At 40.6% G+C, this 24,775-nt stretch overlaps 2 protein-coding genes across 2 annotated transcripts in view; one reads left to right on the forward strand and one right to left on the reverse strand.

Annotated features, from left to right (window-relative positions):
* The window catches only part of LOC138954056 (protocadherin Fat 4-like), a 48,375-nt gene extending 24,422 nt beyond the window's left edge, over positions 1-23,953 (reverse strand). Inside the window, exons 1-15 of the mRNA XM_070326023.1 lie at positions 23,888-23,953; positions 23,357-23,545; positions 22,521-22,643; positions 20,917-21,126; positions 20,225-20,362; positions 19,661-19,846; positions 18,655-18,795; positions 18,295-18,483; positions 17,497-17,628; positions 16,924-17,115; positions 16,402-16,521; positions 15,929-16,105; positions 14,349-14,471; positions 13,693-13,878; positions 9,899-10,021 (exon numbers count right to left, since the gene is read on the reverse strand). Of these exons, the coding sequence (XP_070182124.1) occupies positions 9,899-10,021; positions 13,693-13,878; positions 14,349-14,471; positions 15,929-16,105; positions 16,402-16,521; positions 16,924-17,115; positions 17,497-17,628; positions 18,295-18,483; positions 18,655-18,795; positions 19,661-19,846; positions 20,225-20,362; positions 20,917-21,126; positions 22,521-22,643; positions 23,357-23,545; positions 23,888-23,953 (2,295 nt within the window). The remainder of the gene's footprint in view (positions 1-9,898; positions 10,022-13,692; positions 13,879-14,348; positions 14,472-15,928; positions 16,106-16,401; positions 16,522-16,923; positions 17,116-17,496; positions 17,629-18,294; positions 18,484-18,654; positions 18,796-19,660; positions 19,847-20,224; positions 20,363-20,916; positions 21,127-22,520; positions 22,644-23,356; positions 23,546-23,887) is intronic.
* On the forward strand, positions 4,516-9,466 carry LOC138959675 (uncharacterized). The gene is made up of 2 exons (XM_070331252.1): positions 4,516-7,654; positions 7,717-9,466. Exon 1 carries the CDS (start codon positions 4,699-4,701, stop codon positions 7,147-7,149), a length of 2,451 nt encoding a protein of 816 aa, XP_070187353.1. The 5' UTR covers positions 4,516-4,698; the 3' UTR covers positions 7,150-7,654; positions 7,717-9,466.
* Positions 23,954-24,775: the final 822 nt, after the last annotated feature.

Genomic DNA, 24,775 nt, shown 5'->3' on the forward strand with positions numbered 1-24,775 from the left:
TTTGTGGGTAGGTTCGTTGTCCCCAACTGATTTTCACTCCATACTTTTCCAGAAGAAAAACATAATTTTGGCAGTTAAAAACCGTTACATTTAAATTTTCACCTATCTTTATGAAATTTAGTGGGTGGGTCCGTTGTCCCAAACTGAATTTCAAGACAAACTATTCCAGTCAAAAAAACTTATTTTTGGCAGTTAAAAACCGTTAAGTCTCAATTCTACACCGATATTTATGACATTTTGTGGGTAGGTTTGTTGTCAGATTTGACATGATGGCAGAATTGAAAGTGTGAGATATCCTGATGTTTCACAATTTATGCTGCATAATTCAGCCCCATAGGCGCTTGAATTTTAGGTGGAGTTGGGGTTTTTTTCAGCCCAAACCAGTAACCCCCACATGGTTTTCATGTCCCTTTCTGAGAGACTTCAAGAAGTTTCAATTTGACGTCATGATTAGCCTGCCGCATTAGCAAGTATGAAAACACGTCATCGATGACACATTTTAAGACAGAGAGAGAGAGAGAGAGAGAGAGAGAGAGAGAGAGAGAGAGAGAGAGAGAGAGAGAGAAAGATAGAGAGAGAGAGAGAGAGAGAGAGAATCATGTACACACAGATGGACGACTTCGCTTGGGGTATGTACTGCCCGGCAGTACACATCTACTTAATTATTATTATCCAAGCGGAGCGCGGGCGGAGCCCGCGCGTAGCGAGGTAGTTTTTTTTTTCATCTCCCAGCACTGAAATTTTTTTTGCCAAGTGGTGTCTGTCTGGACATTGTTCTAGAATTCATCTTTTAGCACAATATTAGCGACACTGTTTGGACAATTCTATTAAAATTAGGCGTACAAACTGATTTTGTTTCGGGGAATCCTCTCAGAGGATCAGAATTTTCATATAATATCATCGGAAGCTGTTACAACGGGAAAATGTGAAACTTTTGTCACTTTTTAACATGGAATATCATCTTTGAGCGTTTCAAGCGGACTTTAATAAAATAGTTATTTGCGAATTAAGCAGCGGAAGACACTCACCGGTTCAACATGTGTATGGTCATTAAACCTCAAAACATTTCAGTAAGTGGTTTAGACAAACACCTCGGACATGTGAGGGTGACTGGTTTGTAGCTGAAGAGTTTTTTTCTAAAGTGTGTTCTAAATACAAATGACGTACTGGTAATGATGTAATGAGTTGTTCTAATCTTGTTCTTGGAACTCTTGCTGTTCCAAGCTTGTTCTTAGCAAGTCTTGGTGACGAGAACAAAGACTATCAATGAAATCTTTAGAAATAACCTCTGACAACGACGACGATGACGACGACGACGACGATAACAACAACAACAACAAATGACATCGACGACGACAACAACAACAACAACAACAACAACAACAACAACAACAACAACAACAAAAACAACAACACGAGAACAACAACAATCACGACAACGAACATGACAACAACAACACCAACAACTACGACGACAACTACAACGACTGGGTTATGATGACATCACCAATGATTTAAAGGCCGTTAAAAAATCGTTAAATCCTATTTCTTCACTGATTCTTATGAAATTTTAAAGGTAGGTTTGTTGTCCCCAACTTATTTTCACTCCATACTTTTCCAGAAGAAAAATATAATTTTGGCAGTTAAAAACCGTTAAATTTCAATTCTTCACCGATATTTATGAAATTTTGTGGGTAGGTTCGTTGTCCCCAACTGATTTTCACTCTATACTTTTCCAGAAGAAAGACATAATTTTGGCAGTTAAAAAACGTTAAATTTCAATTCTTCACCTATCTTTATGAAATTTAGTGGGTGGGTCCGTTGTCCCAAACTGAATTTTAAGACATACTTTTCCAGACAAAAAACCTTATTTTTGGCAGTTAAAAACCGTTAAATCTCAATTCTTCATCGATATTTATGAAATGTTGTGGGTAGGTTCGTTGTCCCCAACTGATTTTCACTCCATACTTTTCCAGAAGAAAAACATAATTTTGGCAGTTAAAAACTGTTACATTTAAATTTTCACCTATCTTTATGAAATTTAGTGGGTGGGTCCGTTGTCCCAAACTGAATTTCAAGACAAACTATTCCAGTCAAAAAAACTTATTTTTGGCAGTTAAAAACCGTTAAGTCTCAATTCTACACCGATATTTATGACATTTTGTGGGTAGGTTTGTTGTCAGATTTGACATGATGGCAGAATTGAAAGTGTGAGATATCCTGATGTTTCACAATTTATGCTGCATAATTCAGCCCCATAGGCGCTTGAATTTTAGGTGGAGTTGGGTTTTTTTTCAGCCCAAACCAGTAATCCCCACATGGTTTTCATGTCCCTTTCTGAGAGACTTCAAGAAGTTTCAATTTGACGTCATGATTAGCCTGCCGCATTAGCAAGTATGAAAACACGTCATCGATGACACATTTTAAGACAGAGAGAGAGAGAGAGAGAGAGAGAGAGAGAGAGAGAGAGAGAGAGAGAGAGAGAGAGAGAGAGAGAGAATCATGTACACACAGATGGACGACTTCGCTTGGGGTATGTACTGCCCGGCAGTACACATCTACTTAATTACCATTATTAAATAAATAATACTGTGACGGGAATGCCGTCAACACGATAAAGTTTGCAGCAGCAAGGGCAATCCAGAAAAGAATCTGGATTGTCATTGCAAACGCCAGCTTTTCCCCGTATGTCATAATGCATGAAAATGATGTAGTTAGGATTTCCGTAAGGAATGAGTTTTAGTTTCGATATGGGCGATGGCCGCCATGTTGTTTTATCAGCAAGTTAGACGCTGGGAATAAGACGAAAAGTTAATAAACCTGTTATTGTAGCGTTAGTTGAATAGTTGAACGTTTTAAGCAGTAGGAGATGTTATAATATTATGTTCCCGGGTCATTAGAGCCCGTTTTAATGCTCGGTAGGAGACACGATCGGCTTAGCGACCGATGAAAGTTGTGTTCTATCGAACAACGGTCCGACGACCGGAGCAGACGAAATGTTGATCTAATGGGCGATTGAAGCTCTTTTGAATAGAATAAAATTGTAGAGCAAGCAAGTGTGTTGAAATGTTAATGAAACGATGTCTGCGGACATCGTAATTGTAGGGAAAGTAGGGATAATGAGGGATTATGTTTTACTGCGGATGATTCCGCGAGAGAGTCGGCCATTGTTGCTAATTTAGCCAATGCGAAACATCAGGACATTATTTTAGAGTTGCTAGGAAAGAAGAGGTATAAAAGACCGGAGCGAAGAAATGACGTTAGGTTTTGCAGGATAAATTTGACAGAGTAGGGTAAATTGCTAGCAGTAAAGAATCTTGAGATTCTCTTTCATTCAAATAGGCAGAGTAGGAGTACGATTAGCTTCAAAGGACGATCATCACCACTCGGGCCAGTCGAATTGTCTGGTTCCGAGCGATCCAAAAGTTAGGTTAGGAGAAAAATCGTCGTAGATAGATAGAAACTAAACCAAATCGGACCGGGTAGGTCCGACAAATTTAGATAGTTAGGCGACAGTAAACCTAGCGGACGTACATGTGCGTTGGTTAAACCCATTGCAGTCGGGTTCGGACTTCGTCTTGTATGATTCCTAAATAGGAGTAGCACTTTGAGATTAGGGCCAAAAACATCGTTGACGAGATAAGGGCTGAGGCCTGGGTTTCTCAATGATCAAAAATAGCAGTAGGAAGTCTCAGACTATCCATTTAATAAACCTTTAGCCTGGTGAGGAAAGAACTGTTCTTCCGTTTGCAGCCAGGAAAAATAAGTAGCATCCACATCGAAATTCTAGACACCCCAAAGTTAGCTAGATAGGGAACAAACATATCCTGTATGGGATCAAGGATTAGTTAGCTAGGCGTCAGACTGCAGAACCTCATCTTAGATAGATTCGGGGGTTGGGAGAATAGGTATTTTAGATAACATCTTACTTGAGCGAAAGCGTGTGCCTGTAAGGTGAATTTTGTATCATGTAATTTGTACTTGACTTACCATTTTATGCTGGTCGTTTGACCGTTTTGATAAATAAACCTGCTCGAAATATTACAACCCATGTGTGGACTCCCTTAATGTTTGATCGATGTTCAAGTTGATTGAGTTCCTGTTCAGTTCATAGAATTAATTGTTGACCAGTCAAGCCGGAATCTTAGGAAAAGCAAAGAGATAGCAATAGACTAGGGTTAGATTTGCATTGCACTAGGAGATAGGGAAAAACACAACGCGAGGTAACATCATAAAAGAAAAATAACATCAACTGCATGCACTAGTCTGCAACGCTGGGCAGAGAGAAACATATAGGCAAATTTATCTCTCTCTGTTCCTCTTTACAACTTTTACTAGTTCTCGCCGGCAATTAGCTTAGAAACAATAACATAGTAAGCTGTAGAATTAGGAGAACTGCCACAGATGGTGCCGTGACCAGGATAGAATTTTGACTGGTCAAAAAGGGTCAGAATTGGACCAAGAACGAAATTTTAGAACAATTTTTTTTATTTTTTTTTTATCAGGTCTTTTTAGAGTAGAATAGTGAAATGTGATATTTAAAGAGATAGGGAACCCAGTATAACTTGAGCGTCTGTCAAACAGAGGGAGCGAAATGCGTAAAGAATGTATGATATGATGTAATGTGTTGAACAATGATGTGTCAGATCTACAAGTGCTAGGTAGGAAATAACCTGAGTAGAGGGTCTTATCATCGAGATGGAGAATGATGAAACGGGTATGTTGTCGAGTTATTTGTACCCGGCAGTGCATCTGGGTGGGTTATTCCTGCTATTTGGGGTTCTAAGGGCTATTTTTGGCAGAAAAGTAGATACGATAGAACAAAGATGCCAGGAAGATTTCCTACCGTGCGGAGAAACGAAGAATGACACATCGAAACACAATCACATAAATCCACAGAGAGAATCAAGAAATCTTTTCACATATCATGCGCCGCAATACGCGCAGAAAGCGTCGGTTCATTCTAGCCAAGCAAGGTTTTATTCCTCACAAGAATATGGCTATCAAAGGACGAGAAGTGAGCTTGATTGTCAGCGCGAGTATGTCGAGCATGCAAACAGAAATGAAGAATGCGACTTCAGAGATTACTACGCGCGTTCCAAAATACGCACAGGTCAAACTGAGTGTTGCAATGACTGTACAACATTTGGTGACGTCAGTAGACATGACGTAAAGTCTGGGGATTGCGGAGACTGTGGTACAGATTCTTATGGGGATGTCAGACAAGTTCCCTTGGAAAAGTATTATGGTCATGTCAGACGGGAATTGCACTCAGAAGTCTTTACACATAGGCGCCAGACAGACGCTGACAAATTTGATGGTAGCACGAACGTGGATTCGTACCTGAGGAAATTTGAGAGAATAGCAAAGTGGAACGGGTGGTCATATGAAGAGAAGGGGATACAGTTGCGCATGTGTTTGAGAGGAAAGGCAGATTCCATAGTGGATAGGGTGTTGAAGGGGACGGACGGGGAAGACTACGAGTCATTGGAGAGAGTGCTGGTCAAGTGTCTCACGCCGGTGGGCGCCATAAACATGTACAGGAACGAATTCAAAAACAGAAAAAAAAGGAAGAACGAAGACATCCAAGAATTTGGAAGATCAATACAAGAGCTAGCAGAAAAGGCGTACCCTGAAGATTACAGCACGGGATTAGAAGGGATCTTGATAGACAAATTTATCGGGGGGTTAGACAACGCAGCAATGAGAGAACACGTGTTGTATGGGAAGCCAAAGACACTCGATGAGGCAATTGAACTTGCCCAAGAGACTGAGTTAGTACAGAGCTACGAGGAGGGCCTGCTTAATGAGCAAAAGGGGGAAGAAAGAAACAAACGGGAAGAGGACGAGAACGTAACTACAAGTATGGAAGCTGTCCTGAGACAGATGAAGAAAACAATGGAAATCTTTGAGGAAAAGATAAAGGGTCACGACAAGAAAACACGGGGTAAGGGAAGCAGCCACGAGGGCAAAGAAAACTTACCAAAGGAGGCTGGATGTGAGGCCAGTAACTCAAACAAGGGTAGAGATTTCGATAGAAGATCTCGAGGGAATGGAAAACGGGAGTTCGTTCGTTACAACAGATTTCCCTTTAAGGGAAGAGGTGGTTCCAGGTTTAAAATGGGAAAGGAGGAAGCGATGTCTCCTAAAGCAAACCAAGAAAGAGAAGCAAGTTTAGAAAGGGGTTCTTTGGTTGGATCAGTTGTTCGGAGGAACTCTGCCTCACCAGAAGATGAGGATGTGGCTGATTCGGCTCAAGACAGTGTGATAGGTACGGGTGACAATAGTAACTCTGGGGAAAGAGTTGTGGATGATTGTACCCAGGTATCAGGAAGAGGGGTTGTGGAGGAAGAAAGTGTTCTAGTGAATCGAAGTAAGGCGTCTTGGGAGATGCAGGATTTGACTAGTTCAGAATTGGTTGAGTCACCCCTTGGCAGTTGTGAGAAGAAAGGTCTTCTGATTGAACGAATTTCAAAACTTGATGCTTCAGGTGTTGAAATAGCCCCAGAGGTGGGAGATGATAAACAGGAATCACAGACACAAGTCAAAGACGTATCAGTTGCTCAGAGACCATCTGACTTACTCGAGAGTAGGGATGTAACTGATCCAGTCGATGATGGCCTACTAAGTACCGAAGAAAGCACTAACTCCAGGGAGAGAGTTGTAGTGGGAGAAACATGTGAAGCAGAACAAGAAACTGTAGACAGGGAAGGTACCCTTGTGGTACAAAATAAAGATTTGCAAGAGACAAACGAGACTAAAGCTAGTGTGACGGGACAGTTAGATCCCACAGAGACGAGAGAAACACAAGACTGCATCAGTCTTCAGAGAGACACGACAGAACAAGGTGGTTCTGACCAAGATGATTCGCACAGGTGCTTTTTACTTGTAACAGAGACAGAAAAGACTACAAAGACAGAAGAGAGATCAAGTGACGTGACTGATCTAAAGCAGGGTTACGAGGTGAAGGCCGAGACACTGGGCATTGTCAAAAGAGCAACGAAAGCCATTGTTGAGCTTGTTTGGGAGACAGGGTGGGTTTTGCCGGGTAAAATCAGACCACCAGTCAGACCTCCACCATGGCCACCTCCTGGCTTTTGGTCACATTCTGAAAGAGGAGCAACGAGGTTGCTTATCACTCTGGTATGATTCTGCTAGAGTTTTTCTTGTGTTCGTAATAAGTAGTGTCATTTGTCAGAGTCAAAGTGATGTAATCTCTCATATCGTTTTGTCTGGACAATAAGGACATTTTGGGCGAATGTAATTAAAGGGCACCATAGGTCAGTTGCTGTCACAGGTGATTATGTTTTGTTGTCTCAAAGTAAATGTTTGCGGGTGTGAAAGAGAAAGTGGAGTGATAGGAATTGGAAGTGGTATGAATGAGAAAGGGGGGAAGTGTTAAGGTAGGATTTAGACTACGAAAGTCGGCGAAACGAACTGTGCGGAAAGGGGTACTTCGATATCCCTTTGCTTTCCGTCCCGTCAGTTCGTTGGAAAGTTGGTTACTCGAAACCGGTAATAGAAAAGGTAAAGCCAAGGAGGCTTACGAAGCAATTAAACAGTTGGTTACTCAAAATCGGTAATAGACAAGGTAAAGCCATGGAGGCTTAATAAGTATTAAACAGTTGGTTACTCAAAACCGGTAATAGACAAGGTAAAGCCGTGGAGGCTTAATAAGATTAAACAGTTGGTTACTCAAAACCGGTAATAGACAAGGTAAAGCCATGGAGGCTTAATAAGTATTAGACAGTTGGTTACTCAAAACCGGTATTAAGAAAAGGTAAAGCCACGGAGGCTTGATAAGTATTAAACAGTTGGTTACTCAAAACCGGTAACCTTTTTCATTATTCATTGTCATGTATTTAGAGATGAATTGATGTTGGGTTCGTTAATTGCAACATGTTAAACGAAACGACATTGTTTCGTAAATCGATTGAGTTAAACTTTATCGATAAAATATTTTATTCAATGTGTTTTGTTAACCACATAGAATTTGGGTTGGGGGGAGTGTGACGGGAATGCCGTCAACACGATAAAGTTTGCAGCAGCAAAGGCAATCCAGAATGGAATCTGGATTGTCATTGCAAATGCCAGCTTTTCCCCGTATGTCATAATGCATGAAAATGATGTAGTTAGGATTTCCGTAAGGAATGAGTTGTAGTTTCGATATGGGCGATGGCCGCCATGTTGTTTTATCAGCAAGTTAGACGCTGGGAATAAGACGAAAAGTTAATAAACCTGTTATTGTAGCGTTAGTTGAATAGTTGAACGTTTTAAGCAGTAGGAGAAGTTATAATAAATATGTTCCCGGGTCATTAGAGCCCGTTTTAATGCTCGGTAGGAGACACGATCGGCTTAGCGACCGATGAAAGTTGTGTTCTATCGAACAACGGTCCGACGACCGGAGCAGACGAAATGTTGATCTAATGGGCGATTGAAGCTCTTTTGAATAGAATAAAATTGTAGAGCAAGCAAGTGTGTTGAAATGTTAATGAAACGATGTCTGCGGACATCGTAATTGTAGGGAAAGTAGGGATAATGAGGGATTATGTTTTACTGCGGATGATTCCGCGAGAGAGTCGGCCATTGTTGCTAATTTAGCCAATGTGAAACATCAGGACATTATTTTAGAGTTGCTAGGAAAGAAGAGGTATAAAAGACCGGAGCGAAGAAAGGACGTTAGGTTTTGCAGGATAAATTTGACAGAGTAGGGTAAATTGCTAGCAGTAAAGAATCTTGAGATTCTCTTTCATTCAAATAGGCAGAATAGGAGTACGTTTAGCTTCAAAGGACGATCATCACCACTCGGGCCAGTCGAATTGTCTGGTTCCGAGCGATCCAAAAGTTAGGTTAGGAGAAAAATCGTCGTAGATAGATAGAAACTAAACCAAATCGGACCGGGTAGGTCCGACAAATTTAGATAGTTAGGCGACAGTAAACCTAGCGGACATACATGTGCGTCGGTTAAACCCATTGCAGTCGGGTTCGGACTTCGCCTTGTATGATTCCTAAATAGGAGTAGCACTTTGAGATTAGGGCCAAAAACATCGTTGACGAGATAAGGGCTGAGGCCTGGGTTTCTCAACGATCAAAAATAGCAGTAGGAAGTCTCAGACTATCCATTTAAATAAACCTTTAGCCTGGTGAGGAAAGAACTGTTCTTCCGTTTGCAGCCAGGAAAAATAAGTAGCATCCACATCGAAATTCTAGACACCCAAAGTTAGCTAGATAGGGAACAAACATATCCTGTATGGGATCAAGGATTAGTTAGCTAGGCGTCAGACTGCAGAACCTCATCTTAGATAGATTCGGGGGTTGGGAGAATAGGTATTTTAGATAACATCTTACTTGAGCGAAAGCGTGTGCCTGTAAGGTGAATTTTGTATCATGTAATTTGTATTTGACTTACCATTTTATGCTGGTCGTTTGACCGTTTTGATAAATAAACCTGCTCGAAATATTACAACCCATGTGTGGACTCCCTTAATGTTTGATCGATGTTCAAGTTGATTGAGTTCCTGTTCAGTTCATAGAATTAATTGTTGACCAGTCAAGCCGGAATCTTAGGAAAAGCAAAGAGATAGCAATAGACTAGGGTTAGATTTGCATTGCACTAGGAGATAGGGAAAAACACAACGCGAGGTAACATCATAAAAGAAAAATAACATCAACTGCATGCACTAGTCTGCAACGCTGGGCAGAGAGAAACATATAGGCAAATTTATCTCTCTCTGTTCCTCTTTACAACTTTTACTAGTTCTCGCCGGCAATTAGCTTAGAAACAACAACATAGAGTAAGCTGTAGAATTAGGAGAACTGCCACAATAGAAAAGTTCACCAATGTCCAAGCCATGTGTTACCTTAAAAGAAGGGTACATTAGTAGTTGCAATCTTTTACCTCAATGACAGTATTTGTCCGTCCCACCAGGCTGTTCTTCAGACTGATGAGGCCGCTGCTGGGTCCCAGGTAGAATAAATCTGTGTCAGCAGTAGGGCTGTCAAAGCGAAACGTTAGGCTATCCTGTAAAGAAATATGAGAAAATCAGGTATGTGTTTCAGAATTGCAGTTACAAAATTATGAGCTAAGAAAGAAGTTATTAATGTTGGTAAATATGGGGAAAAGTTAGATTTGGGTGTATTATTGGAAACTGAGCTGAACATTAGGAATAAATTTATGTTATGATTATTTTTATTTATTTATTTATTTAAACATATTAGTTTACTGATAAAGTTTGTTGATTTAAAAATGTACACATTTGACTGAGAAAAGAAAAGACCTATGAAGAAGGTTTGCTCCAAGCCACACACACCCAACAACAACAACAACAACAACAACAAAAAAAGGCAAAAAATAATTGCAGTAGCAAACCTGCATGCAACTGAGGTTAAAAAACAACAAGTCGCGTAAGGCGAAAATACAACATTTGGTCAAGTAGCTGTCCAACTCACAGAATGAAACTGAACGCAATGCCATTTTTCAGCAAGACCGTATACTCGTAGCATCGTCAGTCCACCGCTCATGGCAAAGGCAGTGAAATTGACAAGAAGAGCGGGGTAGTAGTTGCACTAAGAAGGATAGCACGCTTTTCTGTACCTCTCTTTGTTTTAACTTTCTGAGCGTGTTTTTAATCCAAACATATCATATCTATATGTTTTTGGAATCAGGAACCGACAAGGAATAAGATGAAAGTGTCTTTAAATTGATTTGGACAATTTAATTTTGATAATAATTTTTATATATTTAATTTTCAGAGCTTGATTTTAATCCAAATATAACATATTTATATGTTTTTGGAATCAGCAAATAATGGAAAATACGATGAACGTAAATTTGGATCGTTTTATAAAAGAAATCATTTTTTTACAATTTTCAGATTTTTAATGACAAAAGTCATTAATTCATTTTTAAGCCACCACGCTGAAATGCAATATCGAAGTCCGGGCTTCGTCGAACAATACGTGACCAAAATTTCAACCAATTTGGTTGAAAAATGAGGGCGTGACAGTGCCGCCTCAACTTTCACGAAAAGCCGAATATGACGTCATCAAAGACATTTATCAAAAAAATGAAAAAAATGTATGGGAATATCATACCCAGGAACTTTCATGTCAAATTTAATAAAGATCGGTCCAGTAGTTTGGTCTGAATCGCTCTACACACACGCACACACACACACACACACACACACACACACACACACACACACACACACACACACACACACACACACACACACACACACACATACACCACGACCCTCGTCTCGATTCCCCCCTCGATGTTAAAACATTTGGTTTAAACTGTTTTATTTAACGTTTGTGCATTATTTACAAAAAACGCATATTGAGTAAACAACAACAAGCATAATGCTTATAGTGGTGTTCACTATTTCTAGAAAATTACATATAATATAAATGGCGGCTATTGTACAGTTTAAATGAAAAGCTTGCAAACATGAAAAGAAAATTGAATGAAAATTGTACATCAAAACAAAAATCCGTTTGGGAATACATGTATTTATGGTGTTTGCGAGTAAGAGATAGGGAGGGAGAGAGGGAGGGAGGGAGGGAGAGAGGGAGGGAGGGAGGGGGAGAGAGGGGGAGAGTGAGAGAGAGAGAGAGAAAGAGGGAGGGAGAGAGATGGAGAGAGAGAGAAGAGAGAGAGAGAGAGAGAGAGAGAGAGAGAGAGAGAGAGAGAGAGAGAGAGAGAGAGAAAGAGAGAGAGAGAGACGAGTAGACGTGTCGATTTTGCTTTCACTTTACATGTTTATCTGTTCGAAACGGCCGGACTGTCCAATAAATTCCTGCATTTAAAACATTTAGTCATAACTTGACTAAATGTAAAAACAAACAAGTCGCGCAAGGCGAAAATACAACATTTAGTCAAGTAGCTGTCGAACTCACAGAATGAAACTGAACGCAATGCAACGCAGCAAGACCGTATACTCGTAGCATCGTCAGACCACCGCTCACGGCAAAGGCAGGGAAATTGACAAGAAGAGCGGGGTAGTAGTTGCGCTGAGAAGGATAGCACGCTTTTCTGTACCTCTCTTCGTTTTAACTTTCTGAGCGTGTTTTTAATCCAAACATATCATATCTATATGTTTTTGGAATCAGGAACCGACAAGGAATAAGATGAAAGTGTTTTTAAATTGATTTGGAAAATTTAATTTTGGTAATAATTTTTATATATTTAATTTTCAGAGCTTGTTTTTAATCCAAATATAACATATTTATATGTATTTGAATCAGCAAATGATGGAGAATAAGATGAACGTAAATTTGGATCGTTTTATAAAAAAAAATTGTTTTTACAATTTTCATATTTTTAATGACCAAAGTCATAATTAATTTTTAAGCCACCAAGCTGAAATGCAATACCGAAGTCCGGGCTTCGTCGAACATTACTTGACCAAATTTTCAACCAATTTGGTTGAAAAATGAGGGCGTGACAGTGCCGCCTCAACTTTCACGAAAAGCCGGATATGACGTCATCAAAGACATTTATCAAAAAAATGAAAACAATGCATGGATATATCATACCCAGGAACTCTCATGTAAAATTTCATAAAGATCGGTCCAGTAGTTTAGTCTGCATCGCTCTACACACACACACACACACACACACACGCACAGACACACACACATACACCACACCCTCGTCTCGATTCCCCCCTCTACGTTAAAACATTTAGTCAAAACTTGACTAAATGTAAAAACAAAACATATACATATCGAGAAGGTCGAGAAGGTCAAAAAGGTCAACTTGCACAAGAATAAAAGATTGTGAGGAACAGAGAAAAACATGCCAGGTGTTGACATTCTTCAGTTGTATTTAGTTCGTTTTTTTTAACGTTTGTTTAATATTATCTACATTCAAGCAAACTTACTTATCTTAAGAAAACAAACCCACCAAGATCCAAACCAAAATAAGCAGTACACATAACAAGACGGCAACAAACGATCACTGTGTGGTATAAGAACAGAGTTCTCCGTTCAGTTCTGTCAAACGTTATCACAACTACTCGTGTCTGACCCTAGAAAGTATCAAATGTAAATGTTTTTCATTTTCACTGGACTTCTCCAAACTTATAAATGACTCAAAACGCATTTAAAACAGAATGTGCCAAACGCTGTCAATCTCTAAATCTTTCGATCGTGTGATTCAAATAAACCGATTTTAATAATGAAATGTGAAGTTATTCTGTGCATGACTCCAAAGGCCACTGTCATATCACAAATGCACTGGTCATACAAACCATCAAGTTGGTAAATTGGTTTCACTCACCTTAGCCTTATCTCGGTACAGAAATATTGAGTATTATATTTCTACCCCTGTGATTGTTGTAATTGAGTGATTGTGGCTTTCTTTCACGTACACTTAAAGATGACTTCTTATGTTTGTGTATGAAGGGGGCTCAGCTGCCTTAAAAAAATTCTGACAATGCACCTATTTCTCTTTTTATAAAATGTCTTTTTAAGCTGTCTTTCTATTCTAACCTTTCATATAATTGAAAAAGCAGTCCACTAATAATATTAATAATATTTCATGGGGTCTCCGCGATGACAACTAAGATTTTGACTAATACGTCAATGTTCCGCTTTCATCAGCTGACTGGAACGGTGTCCCACCATGAAGAAAAACAATAAAAGCGCAAGATTGTATTCTGCAGGTCCAAAACATGCACTCACGTTGACATCAGCATCTCGCGCTTGTAGCCGCAGCGACTGGCTTCCCACTGACAGCCGTTCATCTACCGTTGTGTTCAGACTGCCGATGAAAACAGGTTCGTTCTCATTTCGCAGAACATTGATCGTCACTGTTGAGGTCGCTGTCTGCCTTGTCACTGTAGATTGGCGTGTTGCCTGGACCAGTAGCTGTTGATAAACAAATCATAATTCACTAGAGTCACAATTCATGATTCAGTTAAGTTGTAAGATATAGGAAACTTACAGAAACGTATATATCATGCAACAAAAATACTCATTGCAAAATAATCAAATACAGAGATTTTGACGAATGAACAGGAATACAAGAAAGGGAAAAGTTAACAATGAGAATGTGGTAAGTGTGAAAGGAGTGTACTAAAAGCCAAGCATGTCTCGCACACGCACACACACACACACACACACACACACACACACACATACACACACACATACACACACACAAATACTCACGCACACACGCACACGTACGCGTGCACACATTGACACACACTCATTTGAACAAGCTCACACACTAACACAAGAACATTAACACTTATATCTAAAGTGAAGAATGTTACACTTAAACATTTTAAGCAAAAGCTACATTTTTCTAAGCTAACACAATGCTTCAATATTACCTTATATTCAACTCTCCTATCCGTGCGAAGATCTTTTGCCACAGTGAGGTCACCCGTGTTGGTATCAATGTTGAACCATTCCGCGTCACTGAGGGAGCCAAGGATTTGGAAGGAAACTTGATCCTAGATGACATGTTTAAGACTAAAACCAATGACCTTCAACGATGTACTAGGCACAAGATGAATTGATAAAACAAGTTATGTTTAACAAACCTAAGCCGCAAGGAAAAAAAGCAAGTTATACGGCAAACCTCAGATGTGGATACAAAATGTAGTTTGCATAAAACATAGTATACTTATGAAAAGAAGTCTGTCCAAATCAAACGGATCACAGAAAAAGCAAACGAAAGACAGCACATGTTTTATTTTATTTGACGTTTCTATATACTCATCATAGGAATGTGTTTTACCAAAGAAAAAAACAAGAACAAGCCAACAGAGCTCAACAAACCGCTGTTAACCACAACAACAAGGAAAGGAAAGAAAAAAACACGCTGTTTATCTGGAAAAACTCCAGCCTCTAACTGAAGTAGACAGAAACCTTCATATAATTTAATTATCTGCACAGATAGATGACTATATAGTTAAAGGCTATAGTAAGCCTCCCGTAAACCATCACAGATAAGGTCAGGCGTTTACACACAGTACAAACACCCTTTCATTTAAACACTCACCGCTTGAGAACATCCAAGGTGCCCTCCGTAAAGAGCGAACAATTTTCAAAGAATTTATTTTTGCGTGGTTTATCTTACCCCTGAGCCATCGTGAACCCGTGTGATCCAGTTTCCCTTTACTACAATGTAGTCGTCAGTTAGTAATTTGAATGCGACTCGATGTGAGGTTATCTGCAATAGCACGTTTTTATGCACGAAACAAACGGCTGTGGTTCACAAGAACTCTAGCGATGGCTTTTAACTGTTGAAAGGAACTGGCGATATGCATAAACCGTCGTCTGCTACGACCCTTGCGTGACTTGCTTCCGGGCTTTTCTTTTTTTAAACTTCCACAACTTCGAATTGTACTGATCTTGTCTTGATGAAAAAAGAATTCTTTTATGATTAAAGAATGTTTGTGTAACAAGCTGTCAATTTATTATTTATATTTTAAAAGTTAGGTCCAGCGCAAAAACGCACCACGGTCCAGAAACATTCTGAAAATCATCGGTCCACGGCTATCGCCAGTTTAGAATGAGACCCGAAGGGAAGTAACTCATTTTTGACCTGAGTTCAGGATGGGTCCAAAAAGTGTCCGAGTACAATCTGCAAAATTAATTCTTTAAAAATTGCTCGCTCTTTACGTAGGGCACCTAGGATGTTCTCGTTTGGTGAGCGTTCAAATGGAAGGGTGTTTGTACTGTGTGTAAAAGCCTGACAGTATCTGTTATGGTTTACGGGAGGCCTACTGTGCCTTTAATAAACATTTAAAAAAAAGACAAGATACCCAGACAGACAGACACACATATGGATAGGTCAAGAAGAAGACAACAAAGAACAAGATTCGTAGATATCTTTGCTCTTTTGTTTAAAAGAGGATTGTTCCAACGGAAACATTATAAGATTGTGGTTTGGTGATACACTTACATTTGGATTGGTGTCTAGGTCAACAACTTGGGAGGAAATCCCGTCGTTCTCAGAGATGGTTAGCTGGTAGTCAGGGGATATGAAAGCAAGAATCGTGGGGTCCACGTTGATCTGCACGGTTTTCTGACACGTTTCGCTTTCGCTCGGGAAACCGTCGTCGGTGGCCTTGACAATGAGCTGCAAAACAAGAGAAACGGCTCAGTTCTTGCCAAAAATTGATTTGTGTGTGTGTGTGTGTGTGTGTGTGTGTGTGTGTGTGTATGTGTGTGCGCGCGTATGTATGTTTTTGTGTGGTTTTGTGTGTGTGTGTGGGGGGGGGGGGGGGGTGTTTGTGTGCGTGCGTGCGTATGTATGTTTTTGTGTTGTTTTGTTGTGTGGTTTTGTGTGTGTGTGTGTGTGGTTGTGTGTGTTTGCGTGCGTGCGTGCGAATGTGTGTTCCTAAAAATAAACTAAAACAACTTCAATTCATTCACCTGGTAATTTGGGCTACCAGTGGAAGGGAGGGCTTTTTTCACAATGATTGTTCCATTGTCATAGTCTAGAGTAAAGTATTCTTTTGATGTTTGCGTTCCTTCCAGGAAATACTTCACACCCTGAAAGAAACAACCAGTAAGCATCACATGTCAATAAATAAATGCAAATTTGTCATGAGTCGTCTGGTATGGTTACATTCACATACAGTTTTACTTCTTCAAAAAAGAATGGAATGTACGTTAAAACGCAACATTTCCTAGAGCACTATAAATACTAAGCAGTGATCAAGCACACCTCTGATGCTATCGTGACACAAACAATAAAAAGTGGTTGTCTAATACCGGTTCAAACCGTCGTTTGGGACCGAAACTGTCTTCCGGTAAATGATATCGTAAAAGTCGTCGACTATCCTATAGTCGTTTCACACAGGTGGCAGAATCAGGCATGTGGTCGATAGAGAAGGTTCGACTGCAAGTTAACGTTCTCATAGCTTGCAAAAATCTAAAATAGGAATTCCTAACCTGTCCAGGATCGTCATCGGTTGCCCGGAAAGTGCCGATGGTGTTGCCAGGGGGTGTGGTGAAGTTGATGCTGATGATCTGATTGTTGTCCACACACACAGGGCTGAACAGGTTGCGCACCACGTTGATGTTCACCACAGCAGTGGAGCTCAGGGCGGCTCGCTCGCCTCGGTCACGTACTTGTAGAACAAGCTGGTCACATAGAAGAAAAGAGAAATGCTTAAATGAAAATCTGTGTTTCACTTCACGAGTACTTTGTATTCATGACCGTTTATTTCTGCTGCCTTCTAATGACTTATCCGAACGTACATGTCCATGTATAAATAGTTACGTCTGAAAGAGTACATTTGTATTACTTCTTTCTAAACTTGTATTTGATCAATATTAAAGCATTTAAACATTGTTCTCCCTGATCATGCAGTTATTTGGGTTTTTTTAAACAGCAGAGAATAAACATACAACCATAAAATGGACCTTTAGTCCTTCATTCCTTCTTTCCTCGCACAGACACACCTAGAGACATACAACCCAAAACTCACAGACAGATGCAAAGAGATCTTGACAGTGACTCACAGTGTAAGAGCTGCGTGTGTCGCTAGCCAGGTCAGTGGCACTCTGTAGCACAATGTCGTTGTTGCCTCCAAGAGCAAAGTAACCGTTGTCGTTCCTGCCAATGATCGACACGTCTGTCTGATTGAAAGAGATCTGTAACAAAAAGGTTCGGGTGGTCACATGAGACAACTGTCGCGTGTTTCTTTCAGGCGAGATATTCTTTCGGCTAGCCGCTCGCAAAGCTAGGAGGCGATCGCGATTGTCTATGAAACGGTTTAATGGCTAGCTACGCAAGAATTAAACACCATTGGTTGATTCCGAAAAGGTCGTCTGCACTGGTCGGTAAAAAAAACATGGAAAGCCAATCGGATGGGCAGCTGCGTGGCCGCCATGTTTTCTCGCCAAGCGAGCAAGCCCAAAGCTACCTTGCGTTCGAGGCGAGAATTCTAGCGTCACTCGCGGCGAGATGTGCTCAAGAAACGGTACTTCCTCGACCCACTCGCCAATCTCGTCTATTCTCGCCTGTCTTGCTGTGGCTAATCAAAGTTAATCACACAAACAAGCAAAACACGCTGTCCCGACCCCATTTGGTTTACAATGATGCAACACAGCATGCCCACTTTTGTTTCATTGCTTGGGTGCATGTTTACTGTTTATCTTCTTTCGCACCGCAAAGACCCTAACAGCAGAAGTTCCACGTAAGGTTCCTTGAATGAACAGTACACCTCTGTGACTTTAATTATGTTCGCCATCTTACAAGGCACAGATTCTGCACTCAACTCGGGGATTTTTCTGAATACGCCGATAAGATAAACTTACGTCAATGTCATTATCGTGGGTGGTATAGACAGTCACCAAGTCAGAATCGCTGGCAGTTCTGTTGATTGCTGAGTTGTAAGGGCTGTTCACGAAAGAAGGGACAGTGTTCCGCACAACAGTCACTGTCACTGTACCCGTGTTGGTTGACTGGCGTGATGGGGGGTCGTTTTCTGTTGCGATCACCCGACACTGCCAAATTGGAGTATAAATAGACATCATGAGAAAATATATCAAACATGCAACAGAAAAGGTAGTGTTTCATTTCCTCAACATATCAAAGCACACGTATGACCACACATTCACTGATGTTAATGAATAATTCCTTTTTATAACCCATCTTAAAGACAAAATCCAACTTACGATGTACTGTGTTCTGTCTGTGGTGTCTGCCACCAGATCACTCTTGACGTAAAGTCCTCCTGTTCTGAAGATACCGAAGTATGTGTTGCACACTTGGTCTTGGGCGTCGTTGTTCACGAGTGTGAAGAAAACATCAGGAGTCTGGTCAGGAACAAGTTGAGAAAATAAGGCTTTGTTATCATATGAACCGAGAAAGACCAACGTTCAAAGATCATTTGTCCCAACACACCTTTTTCAACCACAGCCAGGCCTAATCTTCAAACCCTTTGTAGAAGGTTCTATAAATATGCCAAAACTAGGCCTGTTCTGTGTGTGCGTGTAGTGACAATACCAAAATTGGCCTATACTTGCCAGTTCTGCAATCGTAAATGTTTGCACATTGGCATTTAGACTGGCGAGTTTTGCAGCTAGTACCAGGCCAAAAGTGGCCCAGTTAAAAATCGATTATAATTTGCGAGAATCGGTTAGTATCTGGCTTGCCTATACCGGGCCAGTTCTGGCCCACTAACATGCCAGCATTGTGCCATTTTATTTGCCAGAACTGGCCAATTAACATTTGCCAGAATCGGACTGGTAATATTACCAGGAAACTTCTGTCTCACAATTTGTGGTAAACCTTGCAAATGTTCTTCAAAAGAAAACGTGTCTCTCTCGCGTATTGATATCACAATGTGTTTCTCCAAACACGTACGTCACATAAGTTATACACCTTGTTTAACACAAAAGCAATTCCTCTGACCCAAATTTAAATGAAATGTTGCACTAAAACAAGCACAGACACCGACACGCATCACATCAACGAAACAAAAAAGTTTAAAAACAAGAATGATAAGTTATTGGGGCGTTTAAGTATGACAAAACAAAGCGTTACATTTACGGTACTTCGACCCAGTGATCTTTTAAGCCGACACTGAGACAGACATACAAACATTAATGATACAGATAATAAACTTATTTCAAAAGCGTCTTGCTTGCAAGATGTTATCAACGAAGGAACCTAACTTACTCCGCTCTGGGCATCCGTTGCACTGACGGTGATGAAGCTTTCCCCGAGATTCTGTATCTCCAGAATGCGATGGTTCGCATTCAGCGGGGTGACGATTGGTGGATTCGGATCGCGATTAACGAGCACAGAACAAACTTTTACAGCACTGCGAGTAAAGCGGGCTCCATCCTGGGCTAGAATACGCAGCTGAAACATCAACCAGGAAAAGAGTTAGGCTACTCAGTCCGGGACAACAACAACAACAACACCACCAAGAACACCACCAAGAACAACAAGAACAAGAACAACAACAAGAACAACAACAACAACAACAACAACAGATTCCCTGCGTTTTTTTTAGATAAAGAACAGGAACTGATTTCAAACAAGCAGATTTAGTCACTAGATCTGTAAAAAACGGGTTTATTAATTCATAATAAAGTTAACGCTGAGCCGTCTTTCAAAAAAAAATGTGATAGAAAACTGTTTGAACGCGTATTATTGCATGTACAGCAGGAATATCTTCATCGCATTTGGGAAAGACAGTAACAAAGATGACATTCAGCCAGGTATTAATTTTGTTACCCTGTATGTGGTTATTGTTCCACTGGTGAGAGGCTGGCTCAAATTGACCTTTCCCGATGAAGAGCTTATTGAAAAGAAGTTCTGGTGACCATCATCGCCAATCAAGCTGTACCGCAGACTGTCACTGCCAAAGTTGCTCTGAAATCGTTACCAGACACGTCAAAATCGTCTGCTTCAAGCTGAAGAAAGCAGATCAGCATGACCGTACGGATGTCTGTATTGTACTTAACTTGATTTTGAATCAAGCAACAAGAATGGTAGGTTACTAGAACGTTTGACAAAACACATTCAGGTTGAGTTTTTTGTTTAGAGAGACGGGGGATGGACGAACACTGCTCATTAGAATGACTAACTGATTACTATGGTGAGCCAATAAAAAGTTTCACTCCACGTGAAACAAACATAATTGTTGTTCTTTTGGTCAGTAAGATTGTTTGTATATATTCAAGCGGTGAAAATGCGCAAGTAAGAATTGTGTTTGAGTACGTGATACAAAGAAGTGATTCTGAACACAAAAGAGGCTTAAACAAACATACAAACCAAAAAAGTCAGGATTTAACATCACAGACTGGATTGTTTTGTCCACATTTCATGTTCAGGTCAGATGTTAACCTTTCTCCCTCCCGTTCCTGTCTACACTCTCTTGCACCCTTACAATTTTCTGTGCAAACTCACTTAATAATCTTACTCACAGGATTGCCTGTGGTTCCAATAGTATCAGGGTCAGCATCTGAAGCCGTCACAGTCAGAACATCAGAGCCGACAGTAGCATTTGGGGAAAGTGACACAGTACAGCCTGTGTCAGAAAACACAGGGTCGTTGTTGTTGCGGATGATGTTAACCATCACCTGGGCTGTGGCTGTACTAGTCTGTCCTGCTCCGTCAACAGCTCTAACGTCAAACTGCGACAAAAACGTGAGACAACATGATATAGCTGTACTGCTTTGTTTCAATGGCATACACATTCTGAGTTAAAGAAGAGAAATATGTTTGCACCAAGCCACGTTTTAGGTCAAGACGTTTCTAAAAGACAGCAGTAAGGACATGCAAAGCCAACGAATTTGTGACACAAACCGTGCGTATCGTGCTCTCGTTTAAAGATATTTCCAAAGAGACGTTTTAAAACGTTAAAGATCCTCTTCAAATAAGTTCGCTTCCGGTAACAACATCGGTGTTCTGTGTGTTGCTTTTTATATTTAGTCAAGTTTTGACTAAATATTTTAACATCGAGGGGGAATCGAAACGAGGGTCGTGGTGTATGTGCGTATGTGTGTGCGTGCGTGCGTGCGTGTGTGTGTGTGTGTGTGTAGAGCGATTCAGACTAAACTACTGGACCGATCTTTATGAAATTTGACATGAGAGTTCCTGGGTATGAAATCCCCGAACGTTTTTTTCATTGTTTTGATAAATGTCTTTGATGACGTCATATCCGGCTTTTCGTGAAAGTTGAGGCGGCACTGTCACGCCCTCATTTTTCAACCAAATTGGTTGAAATTTTGGTCAAGTACTCTTCAACGAAGCCCGGGGTTCGGTATTGCATTTCAGCTTGGTGGCTTAAAAATTAATTAATGACTTTGGTCATTAAAAATCTGAAAATTGTAAAAAAACATTAAAATGTATAAAACGATCCAAATTTACGTTTATCTTATTCTCCATCATTTGCTGATTCCAAAAACATATAAATATGTTATATTCGGATTAAAAACAAGCTCTGAAAATTAAATATATAAAAAATTATTATCAATTTTTTTTTTCGAAATCAATTTAAAAACACTTTCATCTTGTTCCTTGTCGGTTCCTGATTCCAAAAATATATAGATATGATATGTTTGGATTAAAAACACGCTCAGAAAGTTAAAACAAAGAGAGGTACAGAAAAGCGTGCTATCCTTCTCAGCGCAACGAATACCCCGCTCTTCTTGTCAATTCCACGTGTTCTGTGAGTTCGACAGCTACTTGACTAAATATTGTATTTTCGCCTTACGCGACTTGTTTGTTTGTTTGTTTGTTTGGTTGTTTGGTTGGTTGGTTGGTTGGTCTTGTTTAATTTGTATTCAGCCTCTGTGTTTAAGTGAGACACATTGCAAGAATTACTTCATACAAACACTGGCACTGGCACAGACACAGACACACAAACACACATACACACAGGTGCGCGCACGCACGTACACACACACAGAGCAAACAATCTCTATCTAACTCCCGCCCCCCCCCCCCCCCGCCCTCTCAGTCCCTGTCTCGATCTCCCCCTAGCCCTACCTCTCTAGCTCTCACAAATCATTTCTTTTCAACTTACAGTAAACGATGTACTGGTTTCGCTTGTGAGATCTGTCTTGACACTGATCTCACCAGACTGATTGTTTAGGGCAAACTGGTTGTTGCGAGTCACCAGCTCGTAGACCACGGTGTTGTACGGTGCCTGAAATAATAAGTACGACATTACGTTGTGCATAATTGCTCAAGTCATGAAAATGCAACTGCTTGTCGACAGCTATCTACTCACTGTCGACATTGTTCAGTGAGATCCTGAAATAAGCAGTTAAAACACAAACACACACAAAAACAAGAATGAATGAATTAGATGATATTTTCACTCTGTCTTTATTCTTCTTCTTTCTCTAATTCTTTTCCGTGCGCTTAAAACTGCACACATTAGACATGAATGTTTTAGAATAAAATGTTATGCGTATGGCCATTATTTCCTACGGTGCCATAGGTTCGGAGAACTTCCTTTCTCCCCTTAACTGTGCCAAGAACGGTAACTGAAAACAAGGTATTGCTTTTGCATTTGTGATATGTTGTTTTAGGCCGAAGACAAAATCTGCATGTGGTGTAAAATGAAGGACCCTGACATTGACCTGGGTAGCTTTCTGGAAAAATACGAATTAAGACAAAAAGGAAACTTAAATAACAGGCAGAAAATCAATGTCTTTTTATTTACAAACTATATTCCTATAAGACACGTTACAGTATATCCACGTTTTGCAAATACAATGAGAAACATTAAGTTGAACTATACCCCATATTCACAATTTTCAAGCACCTTGAGACTGCTACACGAAATCTTAGCTAATGAAGGAAAAAGGACGTCTTTTTTCTAAAACATACGTAATTGAAATCAAGAACACTGACCAAAGCATCACCGTCCGTAGCAGAGACAGTTACAACTGAGCTGCCGTAGAGTGCTTCCTCTGAGATGGTGGCGGCGTAGATGGCGGTGGTGAACTCTGGTCTGTTGGGATTGCGGTTGACGTTTACGGTAAGAGTCTTAATGGGGGACCATCGAGCAGGGCACCCATTGTCACGCACTTGCATTTGCAACTGGAATAAAAACAAGTATTCATCCGTCAAGAGAAGACACCAGGGGCGCCATGTCTAGTTTTTTTCTTCACACCACAGGATCTGCTACCTGTTTTAGATTTTTCCCCCCAGTAAGACTCGCACCATGTTTTTATTTTTACAAGTAAACACCTGAATGCTTTCGCCTCATCCAAGTAATGCCAGATTTCAGTAGAAACAAATATTCCCCCTCCATGATACTTTCCACGCAAAATCAATGCTTACTGTGAGAAATATACGCATGCATGTTTGTAAAAAGAAGACAGATGTGTTAAATGACCTTTCCTTGTTCTAAATCACACACAATATACACTGCCAACTTACGGTGAAATTGGTGTCTATCCCTCGGATGGACTGATGAGTGGTGATGAGTCCTGTCGCATCATCCATTGTGAAGAACGGAAGCGCTGTTCCATCTCCGACCAGTGAGTACACCAGGCTGAAGAACTCTGCCTGGTAGGCAAAACAACTGTATATGGTCAGGCCTAAATGTATTTAAAAACAAATCCGCATAATGTGGATATTATGTTGCTACTTTTTATGTATATGATCTTGACTTTAAACTTAGCTGCTTTCCTCACAAGCACCGTGCAGTGTTGCAAGCATGAACACGCGGACACACATGCTGAAATTGGGCAGTTCATTTACCCCTCTCTGTAATCTCTCGTCCTTTGTTGCTGCCCAACATGCAAACCGGCATAACGGGCAGTAAGTAAGTAAGTAACTTACTTACTTACTGCCTTTCACGCCTGGTGGCGTGTAGGGCAGCAACAAAGGACGAGAGATTACAGAGAGGGGTAAATGAACTGCCCAATTTCAGCATGTGTGTCCGCGTGTTCATGCTTGCAACACTGCACGGTGCTTGTGAGGAAAGCAGCTAAGTTTAAAGTCAAGATCAAGTAAGTAAGTAAGTAATCTCTTAATTGTACACTCTTCCGTCCTCCACCCGCTCACAATCCTATCTCCATCTAAGCTGGTTCCCTCCCCCTTATGTCCGTGTGGCAAGAATCAGACAGCAGAGCACATCCTGCAGGCTTGTCCATACCACAGTGCTCTGAGGGACACCATCTGACCAGAGGAGACAGCGCTACAAAAGAAGCTATACGGCCCCAGAGAGGATTTGGAGAGGACAGCACGTTTCGCCCTGCAGTCCGGACTGACGATGTAACAGCGAATGACAAAAAGGAGATCTCCATCTCACTTACCTCTGTG

Source organism: Littorina saxatilis, linkage group LG2, assembly GCF_037325665.1.
Source record: "Littorina saxatilis isolate snail1 linkage group LG2, US_GU_Lsax_2.0, whole genome shotgun sequence".
Lineage (NCBI taxonomy): Eukaryota > Metazoa > Mollusca > Gastropoda > Littorinimorpha > Littorinidae > Littorina > Littorina saxatilis.